The sequence below is a fragment of the Corythoichthys intestinalis genome, chromosome 2 (assembly GCF_030265065.1).
Source record: "Corythoichthys intestinalis isolate RoL2023-P3 chromosome 2, ASM3026506v1, whole genome shotgun sequence".
Classification (NCBI taxonomy): domain Eukaryota; kingdom Metazoa; phylum Chordata; class Actinopteri; order Syngnathiformes; family Syngnathidae; genus Corythoichthys; species Corythoichthys intestinalis.
The window spans coordinates 69,372,646-69,399,290 of record NC_080396.1 but is presented as its reverse complement, the minus strand read 5'-3'; the positions used below and the strand labels follow the sequence as shown (position 1 = coordinate 69,399,290).

At 38.0% G+C, this 26,645-nt stretch overlaps 2 protein-coding genes across 3 annotated transcripts in view; one reads left to right on the top strand and one right to left on the bottom strand.

Annotated features, from left to right (window-relative positions):
• The window catches only part of pacsin1a (protein kinase C and casein kinase substrate in neurons 1a), a 68,819-nt gene extending 49,516 nt beyond the window's left edge, over positions 1-19,303 (top strand). For both annotated transcript variants that reach the window (XM_057823803.1, XM_057823811.1), the window contains exons 3-10: positions 1,217-1,373; positions 1,439-1,674; positions 1,772-1,927; positions 1,986-2,161; positions 8,373-8,493; positions 8,596-8,702; positions 10,329-10,525; positions 15,918-19,303. In XM_057823803.1, coding sequence (XP_057679786.1) covers positions 1,217-1,373; positions 1,439-1,674; positions 1,772-1,927; positions 1,986-2,161; positions 8,373-8,493; positions 8,596-8,702; positions 10,329-10,525; positions 15,918-16,027 — 1,260 coding nt within the window. In that variant the 3' untranslated portion in view covers positions 16,028-19,303. The remainder of the gene's footprint in view (positions 1-1,216; positions 1,374-1,438; positions 1,675-1,771; positions 1,928-1,985; positions 2,162-8,372; positions 8,494-8,595; positions 8,703-10,328; positions 10,526-15,917) is intronic.
• A 3,323-nt stretch (positions 19,304-22,626) lies between these two features.
• LOC130929667 (SAM pointed domain-containing Ets transcription factor-like) lies at positions 22,627-26,357 on the bottom strand. The gene is made up of 5 exons (XM_057857038.1): positions 25,955-26,357; positions 25,507-25,704; positions 25,328-25,372; positions 25,105-25,227; positions 22,627-23,111 (listed from the first exon to the last, which is right to left on the bottom strand). Exons 1-5 carry the CDS (start codon positions 26,355-26,357, stop codon positions 22,933-22,935), a joined length of 948 nt encoding a protein of 315 aa, XP_057713021.1. The 3' UTR covers positions 22,627-22,932.
• Between the last annotated feature and the right edge of the window lie 288 nt (positions 26,358-26,645).

Genomic DNA, 26,645 nt, shown 5'->3' with positions numbered 1-26,645 from the left:
AAATATTTTAACGTGATTGATTAAAAAAAATTAATTAACGCCCGTTAACGCGATAATTTTGAAAGCCCTAATATATATATATATATATAAGTTAAGTTTTTTAATCGAGTTAATTACAGCTTAAAAATTAATTAATCGTAATTAATCACAATTCATCGCCATTCAAACCATCTATAAAATATGCCATATTTTTGTGTAAATTATTGTTGGAATGGAAAGATAAGACACAAGATGGATATATATACATACGGAACATAAGGACTGTATTTGTTTATTATAACAATAAATCAAACTTAACGTTATTAACATTCTGTTAAAGCGATCCATGGATAGAGAGGCTTGTAGTTCTTGAAAGATAAATGTTAGAGCAAGTTATAGAAATTTTATATTACAACCCCTCTTAATGTTTCCATTTTAATAAAATTTGTAAAATTGTCAACCAAGTACTTTAGTACAAGTTATAGAAATTTTATAATAAATAATAATAATCTGTCTGAGCGGGGCATGTGCGTTAATTGCGTCAAATATTTTAACGTGATTAATTTAAAAAATAAATTACCGCCCGTTAATGCGATAATTTTGACAGCCCTAATGTATACATTCAACGTACGGTACATAAGGACTGTATTTGTTTATTATAACAATAAATCAACAAGATGGCATTAACATTATTAACATTCTGTTAAAGCGATCGATGGATAGAAAGGCTTGTAGTTCTTAAAAGATAAATGTTAGAGCAAGTTATAGAAATTTTATATTACAACCCCTCTTCATGTTTCCATTGTAATAAAATTTGTAAAATTTTCAACCAAAAAATAAACTAGTAGCCCGCCATTGTTGATGTCAATAATTACTTACACAATGCTCATGGGTGCCGAAGCCAATAAAATCAGTCGCACCCAAGGCTTTCACTGGCACTGTCGCACTTGTCGCTGCGACAGTGCAGTAAAGCTGCGTGTGCTAAATCTGTTGGCCCTCTGGAGGCCCCTGCTGGCTGGGGGCCCTAGGCAATTGCCTGGTTTACCTAATAGGACGCGACGCCTCTGTGTACAACTGTGTGTATATGAGCACGAATGGTTGTCCATCTCTGCAATACGACTGACTGATGATGAGTTCTAGGTGTAAATAACTAATGATGAGCCCTACACTTTAAAAATATGGCGATAATGCTTGCCCATTAAGCATGTGCTGAATGTTGTTGCTCTTGTGTTCCCAGGTGGGAAACTACAAACGTGCTGTCAAAAGATTTGATGATGGCCATCGACTGTGCAATGACCTCATGGGCTGCCTGCAAGAACGGGCCAAGATAGAAAAAGCTTATGGGGATCAGCTGACCGCCTGGTCGAAGAGATGGAGACAACTCATTGAGAAAGGTTAGTTATAAAACCATGAATTGACATACGTTAGCACATTTACTCTAAATTAACGTTTACGTCAGGCCCCCAGTATGGCTCTGTGGAGAGAGCCTGGCTGGCTGTAATGACCGAGGCAGAGAAGGTGAGCGAACTGCACCAAGATGTCAAGAACAACCTGATGAACGAGGATGTGGAGAAAGTCAAGAACTGGCAGAAGGAGGCCTATCACAAGCAAATGATTGGAGGTTTCAAAGAGGCAAAGGAGGCAGAGGAAGGATTTAAGAAAGCTCAGAAACCATGGGCTAAAAAGCTCAAGGAGGTGAGATGTCATTGTTTGTCACTTGGTTTCATAGATTTCCCTGATTTTTATACCTTCATGTCAGATTATATGCACAATTTTGTGTTTGGACATGCAGATGGAGACGGCGAAAAAAGCGTACCACATGGCATGCAAGGAAGAGAAGCTGGCGGCCACTCGAGAGGCCAATGGCAAGACTGAGGCTTCTGTCACACCGGACCAGCAGAAGAAACTTCATGAGAAAGTGGACAAATGCAAACAGGATGTGCAGAAAGTAAGGAAAAGACTGCACCTGTTTAGACAGGAGACTTAATCATTTTTATTTCTCCCAGGCTAAAGAAAAATACGAAAAGTCTCTGGAGGAGCTCAACAAATGTGCACCACCCTACATGGAGAGCATGGAGCAGGTGTTTGACCAGTGCCAGCAGCATGAGGTGAAGAGGCTGACTTTCCTGAAGGAGGCCTTGTTGGACATTAAACGCCACCTCAACCTAACAGAGAACCAAAGGTCAGCCAGACCCAAAAAACAACCACATACACAGCGGGCTTATAATGACTGCATCTCCCAAAAGATCTTTGACCTGCAATAGGCTGAAATAAATCCTCTTTTCTTCCCAAGTGATATTGAAAATTAGGTCAGTCCAAACTTGGTGCGCAAGGATGGAAATTAGGACCCACTTTCCTCATTTGAGTCTTCACATGCTTTTTGGTTCATTCCGTCTACAGTGTTACCCACATTTTGAGGATTTTCCGATACCGAGTACCGATCCAAATTTATTCATTGACCTAATCATTTATAACCAAACATACTTTCTTTGTTTCTTTTGACAATAGAGTGATCCCTCGTTTTTCGCGGTTAATGGGGACACCCCTGTGAAAAGAAAAAATCCGCAAAGTAGAGGCGTAGCTGTTTTACATTACCGTAATTTTCGGACTACAAGCCACTTCTTTTTTTCTTCATTTTGAAACCTGCGGCTTATATTCCAGTGCGGTTTATATTTTGATTTATTTGGGTTAATAGGTAACACTTTATTTGACAGTGGCGTCATAAGACTGTCATAATTATGGCATGTCACTGCCATGGGCAACACTGAATGCATTTGACCGATGTCATTAAGTGTCATCCGACAAATTACGTCACTAACTCCATTTATATCCAGCTTGGATCTTTTACATTCATTTGAAAGTGAACTAATTTGCCGTAAACACTAAATGATATATGTTATAAGCATTCATTAATAGTCATGACAGTGTCATGTCATAATTATGATTGTCTAATGACAGTCTTATGGTGCCACTGTAAGATAAACTTATCAAATATCATAAATAACAATTAATGAAACAACTGGAACAGTAACTGAAGAAATAATTAGCACAGAACATGAATTTTGATTGTTATTTACATCTGTAGCGCTGCAATGCATGCTAGGAGGCATGTTGGACGACAGCAGTGTTGACAGCAGGTGGCAGCAGAGGTTGACTGTCTCCCCCAAGGGAGCAGTGATTGCCATATGAAGCTTCTTGAATTCAAGCTTGAAGCTTGAATTCATGGTGGTTCATTTGGTCTTATGACAGTCATATGATGCCGCTGTCAAATAAAGTGTTACCGGTTAATACATTTGAGTGTTCATATCCCATAACACAGCGAGGACTGCTGCGGCTTATAGTCCAGTGTGGCATAGCTATGAAAAAATGCCGTTTTCGTTTCAAATTTGGTGGGTGGCGGCTAAATAGACAGGTGCGCCTTATAGTGCGAAAATGACGATTTTTTTTTTTTTTTTTCTCGTTGTGGTCAATGTATTTATTCAGATTTAATGGCATTGGAAAGAGATACATATAAGACAGGTTTTTCCCTTTTTTTGCCAAATTAAGAAAAGAAAAAACTATATTAATAAAACTGTACTTATATTTTAATGAATGGTTTTTAGCACTGCAAATGTAATAATTATGATATAAATAAGAGATATGTAAAAGAAAACAATGATTTGTACATTTGTATATGTATATGGCGGAAAACACAGACAAGACTGAAAAACCAGTTTCTGCTCTTGCACTCCTCTTTAAAAGAAACTGTTATATTTTAAGCCAATACAACTGTTGTGGTTGATAGAACAATATGTCTATATGCTGCCATAGCAGATTCATGGCGCACTAAGCCTCCCAACTATTTTTAATTTGTCCGTTTTACCCTGAAAACCCCCGTTTACAGACGTCGCGCAACTTTTGTTTCAACTTAGCCATAAAAAGAAGGTAAGCAATTATATTTATTATTCAAAATGTCTGTCATTTTTAGCTTAGAATCATTCATTGATGTCTAATATTTAGTTTAAAAAAAAAAAAAAAAAGACTTTTATTATTTTTTATTATTAAATTATTTACTCGCATATTTTAAACTTGAAAAAATGAATTACGTCACAATGAAAAATTTGGGGTCTGTAAAAAAGTCACGGATATCTACCTCATAACTATTGCTTAATTCAAATTTTTTTGTTACTGTCGCATTTTCCCCGATATGTTAGATGATAAATAATCGATCCAAACAAACAAAAAAATGTTGAAAAATAACGTTTAAAAGGGTAACTATATGAAAAAGAAAATCTCAACCACTCCTTGTTGTCTGCGATTTCTGCATCGCGACCCTTGTTATATCACCATGTTTCACCCATAAAATAAAATAAAAATCCGGCTGTGGCCATTCACATCTGTGTCTTGACACTCGGTGATACATGCTACATAGAACTTTTGGATGAAAACCAAGTATGTACGCGATAATATCTCGTTAAAATTGTGGCGTCTTCAATTCTGCTCTCACCTCCAATTAGGGTTTTGCTGTTTAAAACATTTTTTGTTTTTTAATGCCCTCCTGTTCAAAATGTTTTTTCCCCCAGAAAATTGAGATTTTAAGCTTTCCAATTATGTATCACACATGCACATAGGACAATTTTGAAATTTGGCCAAATTGAGAGTCTCAGAGCAGAATTTCAAGTCACCTGAGTGTTTTCCGCCATATATTTTAACATTTTAAAAAAAACTATATTTTTTTTAATTGGAAAAAATCCACGATGGACTGAAGGCGTAAAATTTGAAGTACGATATCGCGAGGGATCACCGTATCCTTGTCCATTTTGACCACCATGTTGCTTTGTAGCCATTAAAAAGTAATCTTAAAAACAACATTTTTTACACCCGATTCCAATCTTCTAAAAATGTTGCGTAGTACAAAACATACATTTTTCTGGTTACTTTTTGACGATATCCTTGTACATCTTATTTTGTTGCTTTGTAGCGCTTAAACTAAAAAAAAAAAAAAAATCTTAAAACAATCTTTTTCGCCCGATTCCGATCTTCTACAAATGATGTGATCAGGCCTAATTTCCGATCACATGATCAGATTGGGGACATTCCAAGTGCAGTATATTACAGGGGTGTCAAATGTAAGGCTCGCGGGATCGTTCTGCCTGACAGGCGCGTGGTAGCTCATTCATACTGTACATTAAAAAATCCCATGCTTTTATTTTGACATTGGTGCTGTAAAATCTTAGATTTGTTATTTGTGTGATTGACTGCGTGCACGACTGCACTTGGCTTACTTTGGTGTGCACGGTTACATTCGTTCATTTGCCCCCTCCCAGTGAAAATGGACGTCTAGCACAGTCAATGGCAGTCAATGAGTTAACAAGGAAGTCACCCAATAATGTCCCAAACCCAGTGGTGGATGAAGTACTCGTTTATTTTACTTCAGTAAAATTACAGATACAAGTGGAAAAAAAAAAAAAACTTAAATAAAAGTACAAGTTTCTAAGAAAAAAATGTACTCAAGTAAAAGTACAAAAGTAAAAGCAAGTACTTTTTGTACTTTTACTTTTTCAAGTAAAAAGTAAAAGTATTGTCTCCCAATGCAAAACTGTGATATATATTTTATATTTTAAATATAGGCATATTTAAAACTGTGCAGAATGGAAAAAATAAGCAACTGAACTTAAACTGAAGCTTAACAAGCTCAAAAACTCCTAAATTTATCTTGATGGCAGATTGCAAGCAAATATCAGGTGCATACCGCCACTTACTGCACTACAGTGTTGTGGTTTTTTTTTCGTCAATAACATTTCACCTGCCTAATCTTGCTTGTACTTGCTGCCTCTAATGCTCACTTGCACGGGGCATGGATTGCGCCGGAAGCATGAAAACGAAACTATCAATAGCGTACCTCACGAATGCTATTTTTAGCTCGCAAAGCTATGTGACGTCACCATCATAAACCAGAAGAGGGTGAACATAGAAGCGCACTCGCATACAACCCATGCTAGCACTGCTTGTTTTCTGCTGGTAATCCTTCAAAAAAGAACATGCTGAGTAAACACTGCTGCTATGGAACTTGTAGAGACAACAACAGACATTACGACCATCCACATATGATATACGTTTCCCGAAGCCAAAAACTCAGAGGGGAAAAAATGTGCGGACGTCCAAAAGACCAGTTTAGCACCAGCAAGGTGAAGCCATTCACCTTTATATGCAGTAAAAATTTTGTTGGGGGCCATGGTCCTACAGATGACAATCCTGATCCATTGCCTGCCACAGCCTGCTCCGAAGAAGTATGATATTTTTTTTAGTTGATATTTTTACTTATTTTTTAGCGTGCCGTTTTGCCGTGCTGCTTCTGTCTGACAATGAATGACTTGAAAAAAATTTAAATTTTATTTATATATCACAACATATGGATATTTAAATAAATTAGCCATGTTTGGCCTTGGTCTTTTTGTATTAAGCCTGTTCATGCCTACAGGTAGGCTATAGATTTAATAGCTTTACCTTTTCTGTTCTAAAGAAGCAACTTTAGTAAGGGGGAAGTGTAAAATTAATTAGAATTAATATTTGATATTAATGAAAAAATTTTTAATTGTTCGTTGGCTGTCACTAAGTAGCATTTACGATCGCTACACAAAAATAGCAATATAAATCACCCAAATAACACTCAGAGACGTAAGACAACCAGAGGGTATAATATATAAGAAAGACAGGGCGTATGGTGGTAAAGGATAGCTTGTTGAAACAGGAGAATTTCAGTGTCTGTGGCGTAAGGCAATGCACACAAGAAATAGGTGTCGATAAAAACGGTACCTCTGGATCAGGTCGGCTCTTTTTCCACCCTCGACACTCAAGCCATCTCTTTAGCTGAACATTTGTATGTTCTTCCACATCTTTATCAGTGAATTTGGGACCGGGGACATCATTTTCAGACAGAATTGGTAGGTTTAGCTCAGTAAACATCTCGCTCATACTGTCGTACACAATTTACATGCATCTAGCATGAGGGTTTGACCCCCCTAGTAACAGTTGCTAACGTCATGAACATTAATGCGCAAAGGTGACATGTTATGTACGGTACGCTATTCACAATGAGAACAAAAGAAAACAAACAAAAGTAATGTGTAATGCAGGTGACAATTTGAAAAGTAGTGGAGTATAAAGTGCAGATACCTGCTGTAAAATGTAGTGAAATATACTCAAGTAAAAAGTACCACTTCATATTTTTACTCAAGTAAAGTACAGATACACAAAAATTACTTAAGTACAGTTACAAAGTCCGAACGAAGTACATTTACTTCGTTACATTCCACCACTACCAAACCCCAACAGCAAGTGTCACCAAATTAACAGAAAGTAACCTGGAAATGCCCCATAATCAACGGGAAGCAGCTTGGAAAATCAATGGGAAATGATCCAAAATTTACAGGAAGTGACCCGTAAGTATTTTTAAAGTACAAGGAAGTGATGCAAAATTGACTCATTGCATGACATTGACAGCGATTATCGTCCAGTTCGCTTATACTAGAACAGGGGTGCCCAAGTCCGGTCCTCGAGAGCCCCTATCCAGCTTTTTTTCCATGTCTCCCTCCGTTAACACACCTGAATCAAATGATTAGCTCATCAGGAAGCTCTGCCGGAGCCTGATAACAATCCTGATTATTTGATTCAGGTGTGTTGGAGCAGGGAGACATGGAAAAAAAGCTGGATAGGGGCTCTCGAGGACCTGACTTGGGTACCATTGTACTAGAAGGACTGGCAGTGAATGCTCATTTTCGAGTGCCTTTGATGGCACTCAATGTCCAATCCATTTTGACAGTCACAATGGATTGGACAGCGAGTGCCGTCAATGGCAGCCAACTTACTATACCATAAATGTAGCACACGAATATAACATTTATGATTACTGCTACACGTGTCTTCTTTTTGCAGACTTCATTTTGTTTATTTTTGAACTGTGAAAATCTCGTTAACAATTGACAGTGTGAACCCAATCAAAAAGTATGTATGTGTTTGATAATGACAACAGGTAGTACCACAGTGATCCTGTTGAAATTTAAAATCAACAGCGAATGCACTGCTCTAACGCTTTATCGACAAACATTTATTCATTTATCAGGGACATTGCGCAACATATGTGTTGCACTGATCAGATATTCATTAGCTACCAGCTAGTTTTGGTCTGCAGTGCCTGGACAGGCGTACTGACAGCAGGTTTTTACAGTAAACTGATCTAATCCATACACAAAATTGTCACTGCTCTCACCATCAAGAGGAGCTAGATGAGGTGACTTGGGCACCTGGTAAGCATCTCTCACAATGTCAACTAATCCTTTGGTTCTATTGCCAAACTGGAGAGCATCGTCCAGTGTCCTCTGGTGGTTATATCAATTTTATTTGTTTGTCCTTAGTTACGCCACAATATACAGAGAACTGGAACGTACGATCTTATCAGCAAATACACAAGAGGATCTTAAGTGGTTCAGCAACAACCACGGACCTGGCATGCACATGAACTGGCCCGCTTTTGAGGTATAACGTCAAAGGGATTCTAACGAAGTATCCGTGTGAGGAATGTCAAAAGGCAGCTCTTAATTTTTGCTTTTCGCACCCGCACGAATGTGTTTTGAGCAGGAATACAACCCAGACCAGGCAAATGCTCCCCCAAAGAAGAAGAAGCCAGATGGAGCCCCACCTACTCCAAGCACTGACCACGTTGCTCCCCCTGGTGACCGGAGCAGGTTAGTTCCTTCAATTTTGAACAGCTTTTATATTTTTTGACGCCATAATTTGGAAAATAAATAGGAAGGTATTTTTAAGTGTAACGTTTTTTTTCATAAGGTAAAAAAGACATTAAATTATTTTGAAGTTTTATATTTAAATTTATAGCACATGGACACACATATAGTATTAGCCACCATTAAATATTACATTTAATTAGGGCTGCAGCTATCGATTACTTTGGTAATCGATTAATCTATCAACTAGTTAGTTTGAATAAACGAGTAATCGTATTAGAAACATCTGATGTGTTGCAGGATACATTTTTTAAGAAAAAAGATGACCAAGATTGCCACTTTCAAAGGAGCATTAAAGCTACAAAATAAAATTCTCGAGTGTTTCTTCAGAATTGCACTTCCATTAAAAATGAATTAAAATATCTGAGCTTAGCCTCAAACAGTATAAAATGAATAAATAAGTAAATAAATTAGGGCTGTCAAAATTATCGCGTTAACGGGCGGTCATTATTTTTGTAAATTAATCACGTTAAAATATTTGACACAATTAACGCACATGCCCCGCTCAAACAGACTAAAATGACAGTACAGTGTAACGTCTGCTTGTTACTTGTTTTTTGGTGTTTGGCACCCTCTGCTGGCGTTTGGGTCCAACTGATTTTATGGGTTAGTACCATGAGTGAGCATGGTGTAATTATTGACATCAACAATGGCGAGCTGCTATTTTATTTTTTGATTGAAAATTTGACAAATTTTAATAAAACGAAAACATTAAGAGGGGTTTTAATATAAAATTTCTATAACTTGTACTAACATTAATCTTTTAAGAACTACAAGTCTTTCTATCCATGGATCGCTTTAAGAGAATGTTAATAATGTTAATGCCATCTTGTTGATTTATTGCTGTAATAAACAAATACAGTACTTATGTACCGTATGTTGAATATATATATCTGTCTTGTGTCTTATTTTCCATTCCAACAATAGTTTAAAGAAAAATATGGAATATTTTATAGATGGTTTGAATTGCGATTAATTACGATTAATTAATTTTTAAGCTGTAATTAACTTGATTAAAAATTTTAATCGTTTGACAGCCCTAAAATAAATAAATGGGAATCTAAGTACAACAAAAGAACAATTGGCTAACTTGCATAGCAAAAGTCCGCTAACTTAAAGGCTATAAAAATTCAAACTTTTTTTTTTTTTACAATGCTCTTAACAAATCGTTCAAACAAATATTCCCACAAAACACTGCAAAATATACCTATAAACTAAACTATGAACGCATTAAAAAAAAAAAACATATTAGCTCAAACAAAAACTTACCTTATGTTGGTCTTAACAGGGAGAGGCTGGATTCAGCCATATTAAATAAGTTATGTCATATTCACTGTTGCCACTAGAGGACAGTGTATCAACCCAAATCAATAAAACTAAATGCAAACCCTTTCAAAACAACCCATTACAACGCCATTCTAGTTAAATGAATTCTCGAAGCACCAAACTATGATTCAAAGCTTTTTTCTAATCGAATTACTTAAGTTAATCGATTAATCATTGCAACACTACATTCGATGTCACCTTATTTATTGTTTTATATATTTTTTTTTTTTTTTTTTTTTCTAGCGTCAGCAGCTATGAAAAGAACCAAGCATACTCAACCGAGTGGTCAGATGATGAGCAACCCGCTGCATACTCGGGAAATGAAAATGGTGGTAACGGAAACTCCTTTGAAGATGACTCCAGCACTGGGAAAGGCATTCGTGTGCGAGCTCTTTATGACTATGACGGCCAGGAGCAGGATGAACTCTCGTTCAAAGCAGGTAAACACTAGGGACAAAATTTTGCGCAGCTATGCCTGAATTGTTGTTTAGAATGAAAGAGGTAGTTACAATTTCTCTACAATGACTCCAACTATTAGTCAACAATTCCCTCAAGTAAAACTAATTATAGGCACCTTACTCTAATTATACACTGTAAAATATAATAAGTTAACTTTACTTTAAGAAAAAAAAAAAAAAAAAAAAAGCAAACTTGCTGCCTTACAAAATGGAATTTATGCTACTTACATTAAATAGATTAAATCGTAAAAATTTTGAGTTTGCAGTACTGAAATTAACTTGAATTATTTACAGGAATTTATTCATGCTGTTTTCAGTACTTAAGTTATACCTTAGTTAGCTTTAGTGCTGCTCATTCATCATATGCAGGTGAAATCTTTTTACCTTAAATAATTTTACAATACAAAAAGCAAATGCTAATTTAAGTCAAACAGTTTCAAAAAGTAATGACCCTCCCACTAAAAAAATGAAGGTAGAACACTCAATGGATTAACTCAGTGGAATTAAACCTTATTTTACAATGACAACAATGCATTTAAGACACAAGAGACATTGGCTCTTGACAAGCTGCTTAATGTTTTGTTGATGCTTTGTGTGAAATGAACAATCAGTAGTATAACCAGAGCTCTCTTCAACACCTTTACCTACTTCACATCAATTTGGTAAGTAAATATTGTGGCAAGCGACGTGGAGAAGAACGACAAAGACTGACTTTTGGTATTAACACATGCTGTTCTTGTGGCCCGTACACCACACAACCCTAAGAAACCGCGCACTTTATTGAACAGAACACACATGACATAACAACAGCAACCACTACTCTTAGTCGTCATTGCCACAACTACCCATCATCAATTGCGGCGGAACAGATAAATAAAATTCACTAAAACATTTTACTCTTTTATAAACTGTCGTGAGCAACAGTTTATAAAAGAGTAAAATATTTACTTACTAAATCGATGTGAAGTAATTTAAAGTAAGTAAAGGTGTTGAAGAGAGCTCTGGTTGACAGCGCGGTTCACGTGTGCGGGAATGTTTTGGTGTGGGAAAAGCATGAAATTGACAAGGCAGATCTGTGCATGTCTGAAAGAACGTCGTCGGAACACTGGGTCAAAAAAAAAAAAAAAAAAAAATTCTTGATTTGACTTAACGTTGATACATCAAGTTAAGCATGTTTTCCAGCCCCAAACTACTACTTACATATTAAAAATTAGTGTTCACAACAAGTTGATAAAAAATGAGTTTGGTTCATTTATCATACTTAATTAAGTTGTACATTAGCATTTACAGTGTAACAAGACGTACGAACATAGTAGAGCAGGGCGATAAACCAAAAATTTACCGTCACCGAAATTCTTCACGATGACCGACATCATTTTGACCATGTCAGTAAATTCGGTAATTTAAAACAAGAAAATATAGTCTTTTCATCCCGCTTTGACTGTGTTGTTCGTCCATGTTCATTCCCCTTTAAGAAAGCAGTCAGTGTGCTTACGTAGGGAGTCACGTGGTCATCAGGAAACCAAACAAACAGAAGTCCAATAGGCTAACGCTAGCGACTAACGCTACAAGCAAAACGTGATGGAGTGTGGTTTAAGGGAGGTTTGCCAAACTTTCACCTGACATTTAGTAGACTCTTGGTGGCATCCAGACAGGCGTTCACCCGCTGTCCTCCCTTGTTCTCACAATTTAAGGAGATGGTGCTTTCAGTGCTTTCTACTGGTTGCCAGGCCACAGGCTAATGCTAGCAGCTAACGCTAGCGGTTAATGCTACAAATGAACGTGATGGAGTCGGATAGCGGCTCTAACCTTGTTGAAAGGGCTGAACTTAATGAGTGGATTGGGCACGGACTGCATCTAGCAATTACTATGTCGTGTTATTTTGTATTTGTCTATGTGATTTCTGTGATAGCTTTTGTGATGGAAAAGCATTCAGCATAAAGTACAATCCTACAGTGAAACTTATAATATGACTGATTAATGGCCCCAGCTATTTTTATAAAACCATCATAAAATCTTAAATGTTTCATTAGGGTTAGGCAGAAGATCAATATAGCTTTAATGTGTGTGTGTCTGTTTGGGGGTTCATGTGTGTGTGCATGTATTAAAAATGCACTGGGGGGAAAAAAAAAAAACCTGGAACCATGAAGTAAACACTTGTGTTGAGTAATTATGTCACAGCAGCCATTAACAATAAGTTGTCTTTTTGAAGTGTACTGTTCAAGCTGCAAGTCATTTGTGTTACAATAGCCACGTTTACATGCTGACTTTTATTCATACCGATTCAAATCATTCCGAATGGAAATTTCACATCATGTCACTTCATCTATTCCGATCCAGCGTTTACATGTGACTGCCTTTATTCTGAAAGGACGTTTGACAACTGCCGTCTGACATGCGCAGATTAATCAAAACAAAGTGTCACGTTGCAAAACATGGAGATCGATCGTCAGATCAGCTGCTGTTTTAACTTTTCAAGTGGAAACAAAACTTCAGAATGATACGCCGTTCATTTAAAAAGTTGTGTGAGTGCGCTGTGCGTGTGCTTGGAAGCCATGTTGCAAGTGACGTTACTTACGTCACCAAGTGACGTCACCACGTCAGTACGGAGCATGCGCAGAAAGAACGCAACCAGACACCATTCCGCTTCCCTGTTTACATGATATAATTTTACTTCTAATCGGTTTGGGAAAAGGAATATTCCACCCCTGTGAATCGGAATGAAATTCCATTCGGTTTGGGCCTGTTCATTCCGAATGAGGTGTTTATATGGAACACATTTATTCGGTTTGAACAAATATTCCGATTGTAATTGGAATATTTGGCTCCATGTAAACGTGGCAAATGACATGTTTGCACGGGCATATTGATTTTGACAATGTACAATGTTCAAGCCATACACGCTGTTATAAATGTTCATACTTGAATTCTTATTGTTTACATATACATTACAATACATTTTTATATACTTAATGTTTAGACTGCATGTACAATTGTTAAATATATTAAACTGAAAGCTGGTAAATAAATCAACGAGAAACGGTTCATCTGTATTTCATGCATTGATTCAGATTTTCAAATGATATAACAGTCCGCTTGGGCGAATTTATCGTCATTTATCGTTACGTGCTTAAGGCCATATTGCCCACCCCTAGTACATAGTCTGTTTAATTATTGTCTTTTAGCTGGATTATATGCGGGCAAAAAGCCACACATTTTTTTTGTCTTAATGACTTTAAAGAGTGGCCTCAAAATCTACTATAATCACTGTAGCGGGATAATGATTTTGCTTACCGTCAGTAACCACCAATGACCACCAATCGGTCATTTGGCAGACGATGTTCTTTGACACCGATGTAAACAAAATGTATGCATTCATCTTCCGAGCCGCTTGATGATTATCATTTATACACTGTCAGTACATTTTGAGCTAAAATGCTGTACACGCGATACATTAAGGAACTTAAATAATGGTAGAATTTTTAGGGCGATAAGAAAATATTGATCCCATCCTTGTATCTTTCTTCTCTAGTTTATCATTTTAAGGAAGGCTATGCATTACAGAAATGTGTATTCAGTAACCCAAATTTTTGTGGACAAGCTAAAAACATTCATGTCTTGATTTTGTATATACTGTAGTTCATTCGCTGCCCCCCTCTCGCTTTAAATGAATTGGATGTATACTTGTGATAAACTAATTGGTGGGAGGTTGCATCCTGTCCAGAGGAAGAACAAATTTTATTTTTACCTCATTGACTAGCATGTCAAATCCATTTAGGTCCGAATGCAGTGGTACATTTACATACGGATTTAATTCGTTCCAGGACCTTGTTTTTAAGTCAAAATGGTCGGATGTCGAGCGGGATTTTCCCATAAGAATACAATGCATTATAATTCGATTCATCCATTCAACAGCCCAAAAACCTATGCTAAATACTTTATAAATACTGCTGGTACAATTACAAATAGCAATTACCCATAATAATAATTTAATCTAATCGGGTTCTAATGTGGTGGTTGTGTTTTGCATGCTGTTCCTGAACACACCATGTGACTGACAAAAGAGAGTGAGGTGTGGTAGAGTGGGAAGTTTTTACTTTTTTTCATGTTGTTGTTGGCGTCAGCCACGGCGGACATTAGCTGTGTTGGATTGCACAAGTTCTGAAATAAAAATTTTAAAACCTGCCAAAGCTGGTGACTTCCTTGCCGATGTTACAAAAATGATAATAATAATTTCGGAATTAAAAAAGCGTTTTTAGTGTGACCTTAACTTAAAGAGACTGTCAAAAGGAGGCGGGAGGAGACCAGCCATATTGTCGAGCCAATTGACGGACCCGCACACGACGCTAATATTTTTCTATCATTTCCATCTTAATTTAAATGGTAAGCGTCACCTTTTTCCTTTTTTCACCAGCTGCACTAACCTTCTTCGGACCCATGCTGATTTCTCTCAATAGAAAATCCTTCGTGCGTAAACAAGGAAATTGTAATGCTATCAAAAATCTAGTGCCGCAACGATTAATCGATTAACTCGAGTAATTCGAGCTTCTAGTATTCATTTAATGAGAGTGCCGTTGTAACGGTTTGTTTTCAAAGTGCTTGCATTTTGTTTTATTGATTTGGGTGGATACACTGCCGTCTAGCGGCAAAAGGGAATATGAGATAACAACATAAGTTCATGTTTTTTATGCATTAAAATTTTCGTTTATAGGTATATTTAGCTGTTTTTTTTTTTGTGGGAATATGTGTTTAAACGGTTTGTTAAGCAAAAAAAAAAAAAAAAAAAAGAATTTTATAGTGTTTAAGCTAGCGGACTTTTGCTATGCAAGTTTGCCAATTGTTCTTTTGATTGGCTTAGATCCTCATTTATTTATATTTTTTAATACTATTTGAGGCTAAGATCAGGTATTTTCATTTATTTTTAAATGAAAGTGCAATACTGCATAGTTTGAAGAAACACTCGGGAATATTATTTTGTGTTCGCATTTATTGCTCTCTTGAAAGCGCAACTTTAGCAATCCTTTGTTATACATTTCCTAAAATTTATTCTACAACGCATTAAATGTTCCCAATCTGATTACTCGATTATTTGAATTAACTAGTTGATAAATTAATCGACAGCTGCGGCCCTCCATATATCGTCGTATTTCTAGCATGTCATCATAAGTCGAGATGAATGACAAGTCAAATTATACATCGGATGTCGAAAGGATCGTATGTCGATGCAATCGTATGTCAAGGTACCACTGTATTGATATCGGTGCGACACAGGAATGTATATTACAAAAAATGAAGGAATATTTATATCATTGTTGGCTCATATTTCAAACTATTCTTGTGTATTAATGAAATAATGCTCCATATGACCTGACAGGCGATGAACTCACCAAGACTGAGGATGAAGATGAACAAGGCTGGTGTCGAGGTCGTTTGGACAGCGGCCGAGAGGGACTGTACCCGGCCAATTACGTGGAGCCAATCTAGGCCAAGGGCTGGACAAAGAAAAGACATGCTCCTGGAGGCAGCTTGAACAGCACCATCAAATGCACCGCACATAGCCAGAGACTTAAGAGCAACACATCCCTTGCCCAACAGATGCGTGAAGCTAAACTTAGTAACGTAAAAGACAATATATATCGGTAAAGTACATTTTATCCAGGTTTTGGAGTGAGTGGACTTACACGTTTGGAAACAAGACTGGCAGTTACCCCAGTATATATACAGTACACACTCAACTATAGACCTTGACAGGAACATTATGGCTTCTCTGTGTTGCTGTATATACGATCAAGTACAATGCAGCTTATATAAACATGCAGTCCACTGCAGTCTGTTGTGCAAATGGAAGATGAATATAATAAGTTATACCCATTGGACAAAGACGAGCTTCTCTAACCTGCATTGTGTATATACAGTACGATGCCATTTTTGTGTAGCTTTTTTAACGCTGTGTGTGGTCAGTCATCATTCTTACATCAGGAATGCTGTGTCGTGTTAAAAGTACCACAAACAGTATCCTTGTTTTCTGGGGATGTATTATTTTTTCGTGCTCCGGTCCAACCTTTTTCCCCTTGTGTGCTGTGTTACGTGTATAACTGTTTCTGAGTATGCATAGCAGCATGTGGTATGCAACAACTCACATTCCCTGGATCCTCCAGCCTTGTTGGGGCCACAACCTGATGCAACGCTAAAACAAAAAAAAATGCAGACGTCACTTTCAAAGCATCGCATGCATCTGTTCTCATGTGAGGAGGTTTGCTGACAATACGCTTGATTTTATGTTGTGTCACGCAATCCATTGAAAAGATTCATGACTCTGCAGCAGCTTTCATTCCGAACCACGTCTATTAAAAATTACCATCAATGATGATGTAAAGAGGCGTTTCAGACAATGCCTATGCCAGCAATTTTCTACCAGGAAGGGGTCAATTGCTCCAGACCGTTAAGTGAAGACCAACCTCTTCAACAGGACATGAATGTACTAGTGTTGAGGCATGAAAGGGCCATGCTGTCCAACAAAAAAAACATAGGTCTTCACTGATAGAACCGGCCCATTTCTATGCTGAGCCAAAGAAATCCCCACTAACATCAACTGCATTTTCCCATCCATGCAATAACCTCACATATCATGTAACTAGACAATATCTACTTGTAGCTGCTTCACAGTCCACCAAAGCTTCAATAGTCTTCACAACACAGGCACTAACACGGGGAATACTTTTGTCATCAATAATGCACTAAATGTGTTACGCTAGCAGTGTATTAAGAGTTAATTTTCATTTTCAGAAGTTTTAGTATAGTTTCAATATCGTTTTTTGGCCCCTCGTTTCCGACAAATGCCGATACTAGGAATGTCCCGACCACATATTTTTTCACCCGAGTCTGAGTCACCCATTTTGAGAATCTGCCAAATCCCGAGTCCCGATCCGATGTTTTTTTTTTTTTAACAAACGTTGCAAGCATGTTATCGTCCCACCGTGCCACCTTCATAATGTGAATTAAGAATAAGGTAGAAAAATGCTTGTCTTTATTAAAATACTCATTGAGTGAGTTGACTCACGCTTTGACGCTCATGCTGCAGAAACAGCTCTCACTTACACAATGGGTTGCCACAGCACACTTAGGCAAGTTCAACGATTATTGACAGATTTGTGCCTTTGATCGTAGAGCTACCAAGTTTCTCTGGCAAGATCAAAGTTACAAACCTGTCAATCATCGTTAACTTTAAGTACCAAATGCAAGCTGGAGAGTTGGACCGCACTGCTAAGCAGGAGGGAGGGTGAGAGGCTGTGGCGCTGTATGAGCATGAAGCAGACAAACATATTTTTTAAATTAAAAACCCGTTATTCTTCACCTGATTTCGATCCTCTGAGAAATGGTACGATTGGCCCAATTTCCAGTCACATGATCGGATCGGGACATCCCTAGACGAATTTAAAAATATATATACAAAAAAAGGCTTTATTTTTGTGATTTTCATTAAATTACTTGCCTGAAGAGGAAAGGCTGTTGTTTGTCTACTATCCGATAAACTTACGATAAACGTTTACAACAAAGCAAGCCAGTGGTAAATAGTCGTCAAAATGTTTGTTTTTATTCAGTTTATCTATATAAGTATAACACCATTTACCATTTACCATTCCATTGGTTACGTCGGAAACAGTACTTTTAGGAACCCATGCCTACATGCCAGCAGAAGTTCTTCTTCGGTGGTTTTATGTACAGTGGCTGAGAAGTGTCAGGCAAATTGCAAAGCGTAAATGCTTTGCAAAAAGAAAAAAGCACAACTGAAAATTGCCACAACACAAACGCCCTATTCCAAACACCAAAAGAAAAAAACACGAATGCAAACTGCCACTACACGATCCCCAAATGCCAAAGCACGAACCCCAGTTGTCGCGACACGAACCCCAATTGCCAGCAACGCGAATGCAAAAAGCCAAAGCACAAATGCAAAAGGACAACCCGGAAGTAGACTAAATTTTCACGGAAGGAGACATGAGGACTACACATACCACCCTGCTGCTGTCGTGTAACCGCAAATTCCACAACACAATCACATCACGCCTTTACATGTGCAGGGTTTGAAAAAGTAGTTACAGAAATTCACTCACAAATTTACACTTTGGTATACAGTGTTTTGTGACCATCTCAACGGTGGCAGCAGCAGGGTGGGAGTTGTAGTTCTCATTTCTACTTCCGTAGAATTTAGTCTACTTCCGGGTCATCCATTTGAATTTTTGCTGTGGCTTTTTGCAGCTGTGTTGCAAGCCATTTGCATTCGTGCTGTGGGGCAATGGGGTTTCGTGTTGCGGGCAATTGGGGTTCGTGTTGTGGGCAATTGGGCTTCTTGTCACGGGCAATTGGGCTTTGTGTCATGGGCAATTGGGGTTTGCGTCGTGGCCATTTGCATTCGTGTTGCAAGCCATTTGCATTCGTGTTGAGGGCAATTAGGATTTGAAGGAATCTGATTTTTTCTTATCCAGACTGCCGGAACCACACCAGCCGAACTGCCGGTCGAAATTTCAACAACCCGGCCAAAAGGCCAAACTCTGCGCGTTTACCTTAGTCTTAACCCCTTGTACTGCCTCCATTTTGAAAGCTGGAAGAAGGCTTCGAAGCACAAGTTGGCAATTTATTCAGGTCGACAGCGATCATACAGCACGGAGGGACACAGACAAGGATCCAAGGTCACCATATCACAAGTCAACAAAAGGTTTCCGAGAAAAAAATGACAATGCTTGGTTAAACATTAAGTCTTTTGAAAGCTCTCGCTGGGTGGGGGGAGGAAGAAGGGTGCGTTTGGGCATTGTTTAAGATTAATGTCTGTTTGTGGATTGGACAGGAGGATTCGGGAGTTCCTGTTGTCGGGGCAACGAGGGTTGTGGATTTTGCCACCTCAGCGTCAAAGGGGCTCTTGGAGTATTGTCAGTCGTGTTATCAGTTGGATATCGGGCGTTCTCCGGTATTCCTTGTGTTGGTACAGGACGTCCTGCTATTTGTTCTGGACTGTCCAGGAGAACTGATTGCGAGAGTTGGTTGTGCAGACGTGGGCTTGTAGATGTCAGCCGTCAATCTTGCTCTGTCAGTTACTTGACGCACACATTGGACTTCCGTGTTAAGAAGGCGTCATGTATCTCTTATGCCCTATATTCTGCTTGTTTCCTTAAACTATGGTATAAGTGCTATTTATTTCATATTGGGTGTGTTAGAGTAATATAAAGTCAAACAGTAAATACGAGAAACGATACTATTCCCTGATTGATTATATTAAGTCTGTTAGAGTAATACAAACAGTCGATTGGTACATACGAGGAAAGATACTATTCCCTGATTGATAATATTAAGTGTGTTAGAATAATGCAAACAGTTAGACAGTGCCTACGAGGAAGAGGTACTATTCCTTCAGGTTGCTGTTGCGGGCAATTGGGGTTGGTGTTACGGACAAATGGGGTTCGTACTGTGGCTATTTGCAATCCTGCTTTGGACAATTTGCAATTATGCTTTTTTCTTCTGCAAAGTGTTTGGAATTGGTGTTCGTATTGTGGCAATTTGCAGTTGTGCTTTTTCCATTTGCAAAGCATTTGGACTTTGCAGTTTGCCTGAGACTTCTCGGCCACTGTATTTATGGCTGTTGCGAACAAAATCTCAAAGAGTACATAGTGTATCGGCGCATTATTTAAAAATACTTGCGATACCGATGCCAGCATTTTAGTGCCACATCGAGGCCCCTTAATCATATCACTGTTTGCAATACGCAAATTCATATGCGCGTTATCATATGATGAGTTACTCCTAAATTTGTGAAAATGTATACTGTATGAGAAATACCAGTTTTGGACCTGCTTGGAACAAGATTGGACAGCTGTAGGTATCACAAGTGAGGAGAAACACATCACCAGCTCACAAGTTGTGTCTTACGAGTAAAGTTGTCCAGCGAAGCAAAAAGGACTTCATCCATGATCCATGAAAATGCACACACACAAATACTAACAACCAAGCAACTACAAAACACAAACAAAAATACTTAGCTACATTTTGAGGGCAACATCATCATTCGGTATGTATGCGTTGTGTAAAGAAATGTTTAAAAAAAAAAATGCAAGTGATTGACTACTAAGACAAAATGTAGTGTTATATATGTACATGTGTTTCATTCAATTAACAGCAATGGAAAAGATGAAGTAATAGACACCATATCGTATGAATTTCATGGCGATGGTAAAGTGTATTATAAAAACGTTAAAACCCAAACTGTCAGATTTGTATATGAAGATGTAATTTAAAGATTATATTATTCTATTGTAACTGTACAACTGTGTTGAGTTGAAAATGAGACCTAACCATGTTGAGACAGTAAAAATGTGTCAGTGTAGATGCTTTTTTTTTTTTTTTTTTTTTGTAATGTTGATCTCCTCCTTATGCACACAAGGGACCGCAATTCATCTTGTGGAAACCCTATATTAGCGGTCTAGATGATGTATGTTCATAGTTACTGATGTACTTTTATCTCCTTACTGGTGTAGTGCCTGTTCATCTTGATGTAACAAGACGTTCATTTAAATATGCATAAAGATGATTATGATCACAGATAAAAATGATGATAGTGATGAAAAACCCCAATCGAATTTGTTTTGATGTCAATATTGAGATATTGGTTTGGAAGGGAAAGAAGTTTGTTTGAAAAGAAGTGTGGTCTGTGTTGTTTTTGGTGTTTGTATTCATTTGGCTGCCTGTGTGTGTGTGTGTTTTGGTGAGTAATTTCCACAGTTGGGAAAGGAGATCAATATAAAATTTTAAAAATAATTTTATTATATAGAAATGGGGAAACATGATTAGTCATTTTGTGTCTACTTTCATAAATGAAAAAAAGAACAAATGCAGCAGGAATCATTACCAATTAAGGATTACTGTTGTGTAAGAAAATAACCAGAAATGAGACCGAATTGAGTAGAAGAGACTTATTTAAAAGAAAAATTATAATCCAAATTGAAAAAAATGGGCAAGAGAAATGCTAACTAATGCAATTCTGTGGTAATGAAAGCATGAAAGAACAGAAACGTAATACCACCGGACTTTAAAAGCTATCAGAATTAACAGTGTAGATAACGGCATCTTTTTGTCAGGACATTATTACATTTTGAATAGATGGAATCTTTATTTAAGATATCTGTAACATAATATTGAGGAGTTAAAATGACAAAAAGAGATTTGGTCTCAACTATTTTATTTATTTATCTATTTATTTATTACCTGTCATGTTCAGCTGTTTAAACACGGAGAATAGGAATCTTAAGTGTCCTTATGGTCTGAACAGTTTTGGAAATGAGTTTGATTTACTCCCATTGTGGATGTTCATTATGTTACAGTGGGGAGAACAAGTATTTGATACACTGCCAATGGGTTTTCCCATTGGCAGTGTATCAAATACTTGTTCTCCCCACTGTATATTCCTTCGGAGAAAGCAGCGAGCAGGAAGTGTTATGGGGGGACAGAAAGGAAAAAAAGCAGACAGAAAAGAAGAACAGACAACAACAAGAAATACATTGTTACATGCCTATGGTACTTATGAACATAATGGGTTCTGGGTGAACCCACTCAGAAAAGTGGAAATGACGCTCGTCACACTAAATGCTAATGCTAACCTGAATGCGCATGCTATGCTAATGCTTCGGGGCACCGAGCCAATTCTCATTGCATTTGCAACGTCGTCACCACCTCCTCCTCTCCTCCCCCCTCCCGCTCTGCTCTATCCAGGCAGCTGTGACAAAATCAGACAACTCGCGCTTCATGCAACCAGATTGTAGTAACGCGCCCCTTCACATCCTCAATAACGGTAATGGCGTTGCAAAGATGGGAAAAGTAATTAATTAGATTACTCACTATTGAAATAAATAACGCTATTATACTCTTAACGCCGTTATTAACAACACTGCTTATAGTGTGATATGTTATCACTTTGGGAAATGTGTGCGAAGTATCCTCATTGTGTTCCGAGGATTGTGAAAAACTGTAAATACAGGCTTAAAAGGATTTGCATACACAGTCATCGAATTCAGTTTTTATTACTGTTTGAATACACAACGTCAAGCTTTAATCAGAATTGGGATATATATAAATTTTAGTCTGCACCATCTTGTTTGTAGGGAGAAAGCAATGCAACAAAATGACAACAAACCAGGCAACCAGTGGAGATGTCTGCGGTGTGCTTAAAACAAAAATACAATGAAGTCTCTTTCATTGGAGCATATAATAGGCAGAAATGCACGTTTGAAATAGGCAGTCTTTACAAATGAAAATAAAAGATCAAGTACTTTAGGGAGTTTAAAATTCTTCTCTTTATGTCCAGCAAATCTTCATCTTTTTGCCTGACAGAGCAAACAACCGGGTCATATGGGGTTAACAAACTGATAGACGAGTCTGCGTGACACATCTGGCTTTCGAATGATTCCTTTTTTGTAGTACTGACGTATCGATCGACTGAGTTTATCATAGTTCATTGCTGGACGGTTCTTCCTGATGCCCCATAGCCTGGCCACATGAGCCGAGTCTTCTATTTTGAAAATCCCTTTGGACAGAGGAGAGAAGTTGTCACATATTGGTGTCGCCTTAATCAAAGCAGACCAGATATTCATCAAACTCATTTCTCTATGACATGACAACATCAACTTTTCAATATTTGGTGCAACGGCATAGGTTTGCATAGGGACAGAAGGGACATACAGTGTTAGCAAGTTCATTTTCGACATGAACTAGTTTAAATTGCAGTTCACAAATTTTAAAAAGAACTGTTCAGTTCATAATTCAAAATTTTGAACTAAGGTTCTTGGTTTAAAAAAACTTTTGTAGTCCTTTTTTAAAATTAATTAATTAATTATTTTAAACCTTTGTAGTTCTGTCTTCTCCCCAGTAGTTGCTGCTATTATTTTTATGATTATTATTATTATTATTATTAAGTTATTATTGACAGAGTCGATATTGGACCCACAGACAACAATTACTTTATCCACTTCAACACTGAAACTGTTCGTAAAACTCACTTAAAATTTGGTAATAGGTCAGTGTTCTGTCAAATTTTGTACCCCATCAGAAATTGCAACTTTCCGGTTCTGCACATGGGCGTAACGCTACAAACAGCCGCGAATGCAGCGAATCCAAATTAAACACCAAAAACTTTTCATAAATAAAGGAATTATATACTGACGTTTGGTCATCGAGGCACACGAAGGAAAGTTATCTCTCACCGCGTCTTCCCCATGCCATTTAGCATTTATTTACACCGTATTCATGTTGCAGGAGTATTTTTATGATGCAACTTTTTTAAATATTAGCCAAAGATGCTAAATAAAGTACAAGTGCATTTAGTTTTTTTTTTTTTTTTTTTTTTTTTTTTTTCACAATAGTGCTTTTAGCCTGGCTTTATCTGCAGTTTTGCCAGAAAGGCTCTAATTCAGAACTTATGAATGTGGTATACTGACTATGTGTCCAATGATCACGCTGGGTTCAAACAGCCAACGGGATGAGACTAGGGGGATAGGGGAAAATCACTTCTCTGTTATATGATATCTCTGATATATGATATCTAGTGAGATGTGTGCGAGCGTTACGCTGCATAAAAAAAGAGTTGACATCACGTATACCGCAGTAGTCGCGTATGGTCTTTGCTGCACAACACCAGTACTTGACAATGAACGAGGTTATGAACACCGCTCACGACCGCTAGAATGAACGCGTTCACAGTAACGTTTCATGAGACAAAAATATGATGCGTTCAGTTCACGTTCGCCCATAAAATGCACGTGTTCAATAACGATCGTTCATTGAATGCGTTCATGCACAACATTGGGGACATAACACTACCAACTTTTCAGGATGCTCAAATTGTCACCACCAACTTTTAAGCAACCTTATTTGCGTTATATTATAAGTTCAGTTATATAGGTTAGATTGTCTTCCCATATGTTGTAAGGACAGAATTGACCCGACCATTATTAAGTGAATTATTTTCATTATGATCAGACATTAACCCGTTTTCCCTCACTGAACGCGCCGGTCCTTTTTTTCTCCTTCAAAAACAAGTTTTATTGGCTAATGACTTGACCCACCCTACACATGCACACTCACACACACACACAGCCCCGACAGGAATACATGTTGACAACATGCCGCCTCCTCCACCCCCTTCGAAGAGAAGGGATATTAGAAGTTTTTTCGGCTAGCAGCAGCCACAGTTGGTAATGTAAAAAAAAAAAAAAAAACTATATTTAAATGGTGCTGCATAACCTCTTATGTTGCTCACACAACACAACATACACACAACATAATCATAATTAACTAAGTACATTTAAAAAAATAGGTTCATATTGTGAGAAATGTAGCCTTGACCTCCTTTCATCCAATCTATTTGGTCTTATTAATGTCCCGTCCGCAGCAAAAAGTGTACATGTATGTTATGCTGTTATATCGTCCCTACCAATGTCGAGACCAAACCTACGGCCATGGTTTGGTGTCATTCCAAAGCAGCTAATTTAAATATGAACTGCTCATTCTCTATTTCCTACCCTTTTCTTTGTTGATCCAGTGGATAGAACGACTGTAATTGTGCGGCTTGAGGAGCAGCTCCTGAAGGAACTGCCACAAGTGGATAGGCTGGCCTGGGCAGTTGCACCAAGAATTGTCATTTGCTAAATAAAAGGTAGAGGTAGACACTCAGCAACTGCATGTGTGACTTTTTCCTTTCATGCTTTAATTGATGACACTCTGTGCAGAATGTAGTGGACTTACCTGATTTAACATCTTCTCGCGGGCACTGGTCTTTCATTGCTGCAGCTAACAGAAACACACAAAATGGAATCCTTTTGCAATTACCAGCACACACCAAACAGTGCACTGTTTTTGCACTGTGTTTGCTTCTAAAAATATACGAGTAAATTTCACTTCCCAGCTTCTGTCTCAAATCTTACCAGATCTCCAGATATCAAGATGAGCATACAGTATGTGTCCAAACTGTGAGGAGCGTTGTCTGAAGTCAGCCTCTGTCATGTAGCACAAGTCCCTTCCATTCAGATCCTTGAAGAGCACGCTCATCTGTGGCAGTCGGTACAAGTGCTCCGTCCATAGCAGCCACTTGTAAACGTGCATGCAACTCCAGTCGAGCGGGTCTTTGGGGGAAAATTCAAACAATTCAATGCCAGCAAAAATTGTTTCATGTTGCTAAAATTCCAGAAAAATAAATTGAGGAAGTACAAGGACTATTAGGATGGTTATAGTTAAAAGGGAGCAATGAGAATCGTCTGTTTGCATAAGTTGGGCATGTCCCCAGAGGCTCATCAGACCTGTGTGCATAATTCGAGCAAGAGCAGTGAAGCGTTTGAAGTTAAACGAATAAAGACTTAAGATCAATAGTTGCACCTGGTGTAATGTTGAGCAGCTTGCAAGCTTTTCTCACGTCGCTCAGCACTTCTCCCACCACCATTGATTGGATCTGCTCCAGACAGTATTCCTCTGCTTCACCTTGTACATCAGATGTAGGGTTGAGAACTGGGCTAGACACGAGTGGCCTTGGCTCTGAAGAACCCAGACCTTGAGCAGAATGAGCAACAACCTCTGCCATGCTCAGTTCTTCACTAGCTAACCCGTCATAAATGGTAGGGGAAACTCCCGGCCAGCTGAGCTCTGGAAGGCCCAATAAACTGTTGGAAGATTTTATATCCGCTGTCTCCTTCCTCCAGGACGTCAAAGTGTCAGATGGAGCACTAATGCAGAAAGCTGTACATCCTGTAGAGCCCATTGGTTCATGACCTGAAATGTCCATCCTTAACTGAACGCAAGACAGCAAAAGAAAAGCTGATTATTTAAATGACTCTTTGATGACTTTTGTTGATGTTGTGTTGAATGTGCCATATTTCAACAACAGCAGTTCCAAAACCAATATGATTCTTGTCCCTATCATTCACGACAAGCAAGACAATATCTGGATTTGCATCTTAATATGTCTACGGTATCACATCCAGATCAAATTGACAGGTACAAGACAGAGTACAAACATATGGACGTTTTTTTCTTTCGCTAACATTAGCAAAGAGAATTTAGAGAAAAACAG

Excerpts from the sequence above, each read along its gene's own strand:
- LOC130929667 (XM_057857038.1), bottom strand. The coding sequence starts at position 26,357 with ATGGACATTTCAGGTCATGAACCAATGGGCTCTACAGGATGTACAGCT. Across the intron at positions 25,705-25,954 it reads GCTGCTCAACATTACACCAG|ACCCGCTCGACTGGAGTTGC; the intron begins GTGCAACTATTG and ends TTTCCCCCAAAG. Across the intron at positions 25,373-25,506 it reads TCTTGATATCTGGAGATCTG|CTGCAGCAATGAAAGACCAG; the intron begins GTAAGATTTGAG and ends TGTTTCTGTTAG.